Source organism: Pundamilia nyererei, unplaced genomic scaffold (assembly GCF_000239375.1).
Source record: "Pundamilia nyererei isolate P.nyererei 1_Seehausen unplaced genomic scaffold, PunNye1.0 scaffold00191, whole genome shotgun sequence".
Classification (NCBI taxonomy): Eukaryota; Metazoa; Chordata; class Actinopteri; order Cichliformes; family Cichlidae; genus Pundamilia; species Pundamilia nyererei.
The window spans coordinates 696,682-706,780 of NW_005187592.1; the positions used below are offsets into that span (position 1 = coordinate 696,682).

Below are 10,099 nucleotides of genomic sequence, written 5' to 3' on the forward strand. Positions count from 1 at the left end.
CCAATATTACTAAGAAAAGTGGTCAAATTTTCAAGCAGAATCATGACACAAGGTTGTCGACACTATCAAAGCATCTGACGGAGCTGCAACTTGCTAAGGGACATTACACCAAATACCAAAGTACATCTTTGAGCCTGTATGTTTAACTCTGACCTGATGTGTGTTAAAAAATGCAGAATAAATAAAAGACATTAAATTCATTCTGTAAATGGTTAAAGATGCATGCTATACAACCAGCCCACCCTGGAAATACAGCAGTTCAAGGAAAATCATTCCAAGCCTAAAATTACCACAGAAACCTCTGACCGCTGTGTATGTTTGACTTGATCTCTTTTTCCTTCCTCCTCTTACCAAACTGGAATTTAAACAGAAATGTACAGAAAATTATTTTGGGTGCACAATTGAGTCTTTCTCTAATATTTGTTGAGGTCTGATGAGAACATTTATTTTGGAGCACAACCACAGGTGAGATGGACAGAGCTTCCTTTCAGGTCTGACACAACAAGTCAGCTGAGCAAAGCAGCCTTTCTCCTGCCACAGGGAGAGACTCATGACCTCAGCACACAGGGGTTCATGTTGGACAATAAACTGCGGTCCAAGATTTCTATAGAGTGTTGTGGTCTACATTTGTTCAGGTGTCATGTTGGATAGCGCTGTCGTACTTCCGCACTGGTTTCCACCTGGTCTGGCCTCCTTCCCATTCAGGTTTCCACCTGCCTTTGCAAATAGCAACCATGTAGCTCATATAAAGGATGACTGACACCCCTGATCAGTTTTAGGTGTACGTGCTTCTACCCTCAGAAATGTTAGTTTGCTTGCTGGTGATAAAATGAAAAACCAAACAGAACATTGTAATGGGGACGCCGGTCTAATGGAAAAGCATGAAGCATCATTTAAAGAGATACACAGAGAACAACTGAACAGTCGTTACTGAATAAATAGTTAGCTCTTAGTCTGTAAAAGCCCCGTTCTAACAACTTCCACGCAGTTAACAAAAAGCGATGTATAGCAGTAAAAAAGCTCTCAGAGTGGTCACTGCCTGAGGTGGTCTCCCTCATCAGCTGTAAAGAATTTCTTTTCACCGATCCGTGGAAGCCCCATTGAATGTTAATGATGCCTAACGTTAGATATACTGTAGAAGGCTTTAGGCTGCTACTGTGGCCTTTAATCACACTCATAAAGCTGCTATCTTTCAGCATCACACTTTCAAAGAGTTTAGGATTTGATGTTTCACACTCAAGTGAAGTCAGATAGAAATGATCAGCTCTGTGCTGGCAGTAGGTCTCTTATTACCAGATACCGAGTGTTCTACACCCAAAATTATAACATTTCAGATGCAGCTGTGTGAGGTTTTCATGTTACGAGAGATAAAGAGATAAAGATACTGTATGCCAATCAGTGCTGCCCTATAATTACTAACTGTATAACTATTATCTGTTGGAAAACAGGGATGGGGAGATTTCATATACATTTGAAAACCCATTAATAATATTAGCAGAAGCATGTTCTCGGGACCAACGAAACCACAGGATCCTTTAAATGATGTTGCTTAAATGAGCCAACAAATGACAATCGTCTACTTACACAGATCAAAAGGAAGCCGGTAGCATTTAGGTTGGGTTTATTTTTAACTCTGTTTCTTGTAATTTGGAAGCGAGTTCAGAGACCTCTTAAGTACATGCATAAGTTCAAGTTTCCCTCTCCCTCAGGCTGACAGGCCCACAAATCATCAGTTGTTACCCACAAGTAACAGATGTATAGACCATGTCGGGGAGTAACGGAGTACATGTACCGCTGTTACGTATTTAAAATACAAAATATGAGTAACTGTATTCCGTTACAGTTACCGTTTAAAAAGGTGGTATTTAGAATACAGTTACTTTGTTGAAATAAATGGATTACACGGCGGTATTTTCCTGTTTCATATTGTCGCGGGTCAGGACTGTTTGGGTTTTGTTTGACAGCTACGTGCTGTTGTTCCAGGCGGCAGCGTCACGGTTGCCATGGTTACAGGGCGACGCTCTCTCTCTGTGTGTTTCCTGGGTGAGAGAGCGCCTTTTTGTTGTTGTTGTTGTGCTAAGCTAACAGGCAGAATGCTACAAGCATAGCTCTAAAGAATGTAGCATCATGGGCAGTGTAGTCCGTGTTGCAGGGAGAATGGACTGCTGTACCCGTTATGGGTCTGTGAGCACGAGGAGGGAGAAAAAGGAAAAGTACGAGCTGTTATCAAGCAGAAACGGGAGCTGGAAGCATGTAAATATAATAATAACCACTTCAGCCAAGAAGAGAGCCTGACGAGCCCAGTTGTAAGTAAGCTGTCAAGACTCGACTGTACACTGTGTTCGTGTTTTCCTCTGAAACAATAAGTTCCTTTGGAGCAGCCTTTCAACGCCTCTCTCCGTCTCTCACTAGCAAAGTTGACCCAGACAACAAAGTAAAGCGATTTTTCGGCTACAAGCCCGACACGAACCCACCATATTAGCCAGAGGTCCCTTTACTACGGTTTGTAGCCGCTGACCTTCAGTAATAGTGATAAATCACAGTGCATGTGTTGGGAATCTGTAACGGAATACGTTACAAAATACATTTTGGGGCATGTATTTTGTAATCTGTAATGGAATACATTTTAAAAGTAACCTTCCCAACACTGTGTATAGAGCCACTTGAGGGTCCTTGGTTGAGAATGAAAATGGTCAGCTGGGCATTTGGGGCATTACACACATAAGAAAACTGTAACAAAATGTTAGTTAATATGAGATTATGTAAAATCAACTGCTCTTTGTCTATAACAGGAAAATCAGAAATTTCATCCAAAATACTCTTTTATCATGATATAATTTTCTACTTTAGTCAAAATTAAAAACACAGATTGAAATATTTTGTACTTAAAAAAAATGATTTGTGAAGCACAGATAGATACTTCTCATTAATATTTCCTCTTTTCGTCAGTTCAGTGTGTTTGTGAGTATCTGCGCTGCTTACAATAAAATCTATATTCTTCTATTTAAGGCTATATGGCCGACTATTACACATATGAATTCTTATTGCCATGTCCTGTTTGTATTTTGCGTTGTATAATTTAACCCGTGTTATTTTTTAATGCCAGCAATTCCCAAAATGCATCACATCAAGGCGGTCATAAAGTTACTGTTTGGCAAGAGGAGGTGTGTGTGTGTACCTGTTTAGACATCTTTGCGGGGACCAAAAATTGGAAGTTTACTATACTTCTGGGGACCAAAATCTCGGTCCCCACTAGTGCAAAGGCATTTTTGAGACTCAAAATAGGGTTTTAGTGTCAGGGTTACAATTAAGTTATGGTTAGGTTTAGGGTAACAGTCAGGGTTAGGCATTCATTTTTGATGGTTAGGGTAAGCGGCTAGGGCATTATGTCAATGAGATGTCCCCACTAGGATAGCAACACCTGACGTGTGTGTGTGTGTGTGTGTGTGCGCGCACACACATATATGTGTAAAATGTGGCTGTGAGGAACAGGAGCTTCAGTAACTACCTCAATTTTCAGAGGAAATCCACTTCAGAGGCCTAAAGAAAAGGCATCCCAACAGCATGTAGGGTACTTTTTTGTTTAGTTTTCCTAATCAAAAAAAGAGGTTACCAGGGGGCCCGAATGAAAAGCAGTGGGCTGACATGCAGTTAAAGGACTGACACTTATTTGCTATGACTAAATTTGGAATACTCTGTGATTATCCTCTCAAAGATGTATGTGTGTGTGTCCCTCCACCTACACACAGAGCAAAGCAGGCAGCAGCTCAGAGTGAAGCAAAAAATGTAACAAGAAGCAAGTTTTAGCTAAAGTATGAGAGCTACTTATCCAGCAACATCAAAGGCAGTGCTGCATGGAGTTGGCAGGAATACCTCATCCAAGCGGACAGAATGAGATAAGTGAAGCCTCGGCTGGGTTGGTGGCTTTTGGAGCATTTCTAATGACATTATCTCACAGACTGTCCAAGAAGTTTCTGCTTCAGTTTTGCTAAGTTTGCTGCACTACTTAGCACTAATAAACAAGTATCTGTGTTTGTGGGAAATAGCCGTGCAGCTTGCTAATCAGTGTTTACTTTACTACAGTCAGCTACCAAAGTATGTAGGAAATAAACTACACTACCCCAGTGTGACTGAAAGAAGTCCTCACATGTTGCCACACAGTTAAATACCTCCTCAACGACACCGAACTGTTGTAACTCACACATTAAGCTGTTTAATGAGGTGATTAATTGTGGTAAATATGGGGAGTATGGGTGCTGTTTACTCATTTAAGGAAAATGAGATGCTTCCCTTATACAGAATATTTAGACTCCACCAACTTTGAGAATATGCAAGTGGAAATGCTTTCTGGAATAAAGTAGCCACTAATCATTCATCCCAACTCTTGGGTTTTTTCAGTTTGCAGCTACACAGCTGATGAACTGTTATCTTAGCTAACCTACTGGTATCTGGCCATACAAGTAGTTTTAGCTTTGTTATTGGTCCAGATTTGAAAATTCCTGTACTTTTAGAGATTGTCAGTACAGTTTCATATACACTCTGCTACCTTACAACTACAGTTGCCTTTTAGTGTAAGACGTATGATAGGGAAAGCCAACAAGCAATGAGCTGCACCTGGTGAGGCTGCTCGTTGTTGAATTCTCTCCAGTACAACAACGGGTGGTTGAGGGTTTGGAGAAAGATCCAGATAGCTCTAAATCTGTTATTACTACTGTATGCATCAGCAGGGGAACATCTGATACAACATGAAAGGCTTCCCAAGAGCATCATGGGGGATCCCGGCGCATTCCCGGGATATGCAATCATACCAGCATTTTCTGGTTATGCTGCATGGTCTCCATTCAGTTGGATGTGCTCAGGAAATCACTAAAGGGAAGTCAGGAGGAATCCTTATCAGATAAAATTACTTCAACTGGAACCTTTTAACAGAAAGGATCAGTAGTTGACCCTCCAGGTAAACTGTTTCTAGCTGCTCCTCCCAGGCCTTCCTAGTGGATTTCAGAAGGAGTTTCAGGCCAGAATGCCTGTAATCTGGTTATGCTCCGTACTTTGAAGCAGTACCAAGGTGCTGGTCAGATGCTCAAACTGCTCACGATCATTGGTTATGTTTGACATGCAGATCAGCTGGCCAATCAAGACTTAAATCTGCTTTTTCAGTCACATCTTTCCCTCATTCATTCACCAGCTCTTGTTGTTGCTTGAAGTACATCACCACTACGTTTTGGGCTTCTACCCACCCCCAGCCCTCAGTGATCCTCTCCTATAAAAAGATGTGGTCAGACACAGCGTGTTCTTACATTCTTGTGCTTGCTGCCTTTATCTCTTACAGACGTTTTCTTTCAAATCTACAAATATTATGTGTCTAAGTTCGGTTTAGCTCAGAGATATCAACTTGTCACTGGCTCTTCAGTCTTTAACAGCGGGAGGCAGGGTGAAGTGCCGGATTAGTGTGCTTACATAAAAGGACCGTGTCAGGCCAGCTTCTGTGTGTTGTCTATTTTCTCTTGTTCTAGACACCCAGAGATTTATGTCATCTTGTCATTTATTGGGCTGTGGTGGGTGTCTTGGCTGTGTAATTATGAGGTCTGCTGCTCTTATGGGTTTATGTGCGTAGTGCGGCGAGACACTTCAAAAGAAAACAGATGCAACAGAGAGCTAATTCAGTTGTTTCCTCACTGCCAACTTTCATAACCGTGCACTCAAAATATACTGTATCTTAGGGACCCGGTAACCTCTGTGTTCAGCACAGAGCTCGAACACGAGAGAAATGTTTCACACATCAAACTGTCATACTTGAAGCCCCGCAGAGTACCCAGGTCTGAAGTTAGGCGCTGCTGAGCTGAGGTTAACAAGAAGGCCTGGCTTAATATGTCAGCGAACATTACTGCACAGGACTTTCTTTGTAACTGGAAAAGGAAAAGATATTTTAGGACCAAACAAGCAATTAGGTGCTATGTGAGAAGGTTGAATAAAGGTTGCATAAATATGATGGAATATAGCAAAACATCCTCGAAATGATTTTTAGGCGCCTGTGCAGCTCTTTGTAGAAATAAATGTAATTTATTTAATTAGATTAGATGGTCAGCTGGTTACTAAGGCAATACAACTGTCCTTTAAAGGTCTGTATAAAAAAGATAGATATTTGTTAGCTGTTTCAGCTAAGAGCTACGGTGAATGCTGTACAGTAAATTATTTCCACTGTTGTTAACATGCTGCTGTTGCCACACATCTGTTGACTCTACAAGACCTCTCAGTGTCCTTTGTGGATCAGGCTGACCGCACAAGCACTTCTGAAATGCTCTGATTCAGTCGTCTGGCTATATCACTTTGGCTCTTGTCCAAATGACTTTGGTTTTTACACCTGCCCGTTTCTTCTGAGCCGACCCCTCAGCTAACATATCCCAGACTTTGAAACGGGCCCTCATTACAAAATGCTCAGAAGGTTTTGGCTTATCGGTATAAATATTCGAAGATGTTATAATTTATTTCCAAGAGCAAGAATCTAATCTGACAACTGAGGCTGCTCCGGGGATGCTAATGCTATTGTTAGCTTCATTTACGATTTTAGTTGGTCATCTATTATTAAGTGCGAGCGCTGCAGTTTACTGTCAGGCTCACTTTAAGTGCTCACCCTTCTTTCACTGTTGGGATGATGCAGACACATTGTTTTCTTCATCTGCAGCAGACAGCTGACATCAAATCCTTTTTCTTTATAGCTAACGTATTATTGAAAAGGTCACTCATGCTTCAGTTTGCTCTTGGGTTTGTTGCAGTTTTTCCAAGCATTGCACAGTCTGGCCTTGGGGTGAATTTACTGGAACATCCACTCCTGAGAAGACTGGCAGCTGTCAAGAATGTTTGCCACGTTCTCGCTGTCGAATGATGGAAATCAAACTGTTGGGAAATGGACTTATATCCCCACGCAGACGGACATGCAGCCACAGTAACATCTTGTCTTTCCTCTGTGGTATGCCTGAATTCTCCCCATGTTCTCATCCCAACATGCAACATACCGACGCTATGTGACAAATCGTCGATATGATCCGAGCCATGAGAGCATATTAGAAGGGATCTATAAATGTAAGGTTAGGGTTAGGGCTGTAATAGAAAGCTGCTAAGTGAATAACAGGGGAAGCGCTTCAATTAAGAATCCGGAGCGTCTCGTAATGTGGAAGGGCACCTTTCGCGTTACTGTGACACGTCTCGGGCCATGACGAATCGTCAGTATGGGGTTTTGTTTTGTATACTGCAAACAGCAAAACTTGTGCTTTTATAAAGGTGGTCCTCCTCGCTGATTTGATCTGGTTAGAGGCACCTGGCTGCTTCTTCATTTCTATAATGTACTTAGTTTTTCACACAGCGCTTCCACATTGTGGTCTAATTTTTGGCAGAGAAAAAAATGACATGGAGTAATATGTCATACTTTGTAGTTCTTCTGAGGTTGTACCTGCCAAGTGCCAGGTTACTTTTTCTTATTATGTTGTGACAAGTTTAAAGAAGGGTGCTTTGTTATTTAACATGACTGGAGGTGCATATTTTTCAAACTCACATGGTTGGTGCCAATCATTTTCTCTCTTTGTTTATCCTTTGCGGTTTAAGATTTTTTTCTATCAAGTGAAACCTAAAAAAATCTTTAGCAAAACTTACTTTGTGAACAAAAGGTGCTGCAGATGCACAACAGGAAATCCACAGAGGAAAGAAACAAAACCACGAGCCCAGGATACAAAGAAGAAAAAGTCACACTGACAGAAACAGTGGAACAAAAGAGAACAACTACCATCGAAATACAGTTTATGTTTCTGCATACTGTCCTGTATTAGAGCACCAATCCACTGCTGGAGCCCTCCCCAACACATGCACTGGTCTCACACAGTCATAACATCACGGTGTGGTACGGGAACTGCACAGTACAGCAACAGAAAGCCCTGCAGAGGGTCGTGCGCACAGCTGAACGCACTATGGGAACATCTTTACCAACACTGCAGGACATCTACGCTGAAAGGTGCAGATCCCGGGCCATCAGGATCACTAACGACTCCAGCCATCCCGCTTACAAACTGTTCAGGCCACTGAGGTCAGGGAAACGCCTCTGTAGCCTGAAAACAAGAACTGAAAGGTTCAGGAGGAGTTTTTACCCACAAACAGTGAGACTCCTCAATCAAAACACAAATCGGACAACATGATGGACAATTCCATACACAGTATATAATTTTCCTTTGAGTTTTATCCTTATTTTTATTTGTATTTTATCATATACATCTGTATTTATGTAAATACGTACACTATAGCTCTTAACTATTACAGCGTAATATTTTGCACCATATTATACATTTTTATACTTTTATATAGATATTTTTTATTATAAGTTTAGTAAGATGCACAGTCGGGGGGGGAGTACTTTTTAGCCGGAAAAAACATTTCACTGTGTGTTGTACTAGTTATAACTACATGTGACAAATAAATAAAGAATTGAAAGAATTGAATTGTAAACACACAGTGTGCACACTTGTATAAAAGAAAAGTGTTTATTTGTAACCAATTTCAAAAGAAGAAGGCCTACAGTAAGATCTTTGTGTGTAGATGAACAAAACACATTGTGCAGGAAAAAAGAGAATATGTATGAGAAAGAGGAAACCATCAGTTTTTAATATGATGTTCACTGGATTCAAGTAACATCAAAGCACTCAAACACACTCATAACATCGAACCAAAGGCTGAAGAAAAGCTTTTAGTATATTTGGGTTTCATAATCTTTTTTTTGCTCTTTTAAAAATCTGAAAAATTCTTTTCTCATACATTTGCTCAGCAGGCAAAGCAGCGTCAAATCTTCACAAATGACTGGCCTGCAGCACCAGAATACATTTTACAGCTTGTTTCGCATGTTCATTGCCGTTGCCAGTGTATTAGAGCGGTCCACGCTGGAACCAGTTCACATACCACACAGTCAGCAAACACGGTATAGAGTGGTCTCGGAGGACTTTGCTGTCTTGCAGATGGCTAAAACTTTATATGCACGTTGTGTTGTGGTTTACAAATGTGTTTGTTTGTTGCTTTATATTTTTGTTTTAACAAGAAGTGGGCTCAGTGCGAGATCTCACCACAGGACACGCTGCACAAGTGCGTCAATACAGAGCCGCTCTCACGACATAACAATTCCCAGCAGTTCTCTCACACTCAAGTGGCACAGATACATATAATTTCTCTTTGTGGAGCTTACATAAAATACAAAAGCAGATACTTTTATGAAGATGCAAGCTAGACAGACATCTTTCATGACTGGTTGCTCTTCTTAAACGGGGATTCCACAGATTCTTCACGTCAACGTTATTTTTCCAGGTGCTATGAAGTCCTGATGTTTAGGTGAAACAGTATATCTCCTGTGTTTGCAGGCTGGAAGCGCTGGAATACATTATTTTTGCTTAGGCTACAAGTTTGATGCATTTTTTGTCAGGACTGTAGACTTCAGGATCAGGCGGTATCCAGTTAATGTCTGGATACTTCCAAGCTGGAAGGTACTGACATGTCTGTTGTGTCCACAGGGAGAGAAGGGTGATACTGGGCCAACTGGTGCTGCTGGAGCTCAAGGTGCCCCGGTGAGTTGATAATGATTTCACGCATTAATATGTATTTGTACATAAACAGTTAACTCAGTGCTGTTGTTGATTTTAAACTGACACGTAAAGTTTTGAAGGAAAGTGCAATCAGGACATTAATACCAGAGCTGAAATTAATTGCAGCCTTTAAACGCTGCTAGTAAACACACACACACACACACACACACACACACACACACACACACACACACACCGGGAAACAGGAGATGGTAAAAGCTGTTTTAAAGCTCTGTGCTTGAACAGGGAGCAGTCAGGTTACTCATCTATTTTACGGGGGCAGTCACTTCATCGTGGAAGTCACTTTCTCCCAATAAAAAGTCTTTTATCTATTTACCGAACAGATTTACTGCATCTCATTGATTAATGTTGAATATATTTCTCATCGAGCAGTCCATCCTGGATACAAACTCTTGTGTAAAAGAATCAGTTAAACTCAACAGAATCGATCATTTTTTACAACAAATTGAAGGTTAGATTTGACGCAG

The 10,099-nt window shown here is 41.0% G+C and overlaps 1 protein-coding gene across 1 annotated transcript in view; it reads left to right on the top strand.

Moving 5' to 3' along the window:
• Positions 1 to 10,099, top strand: part of LOC102209986 (collagen alpha-1(XXI) chain-like) — a 71,122-nt gene that overhangs the window by 30,490 nt on the left and 30,533 nt on the right. Inside the window, exons 19-20 of the mRNA XM_013914375.1 lie at positions 7,821 to 8,074; positions 9,540 to 9,593. Of these exons, the coding sequence (XP_013769829.1) occupies positions 7,821 to 8,074; positions 9,540 to 9,593 (308 nt within the window). The remainder of the gene's footprint in view (positions 1 to 7,820; positions 8,075 to 9,539; positions 9,594 to 10,099) is intronic.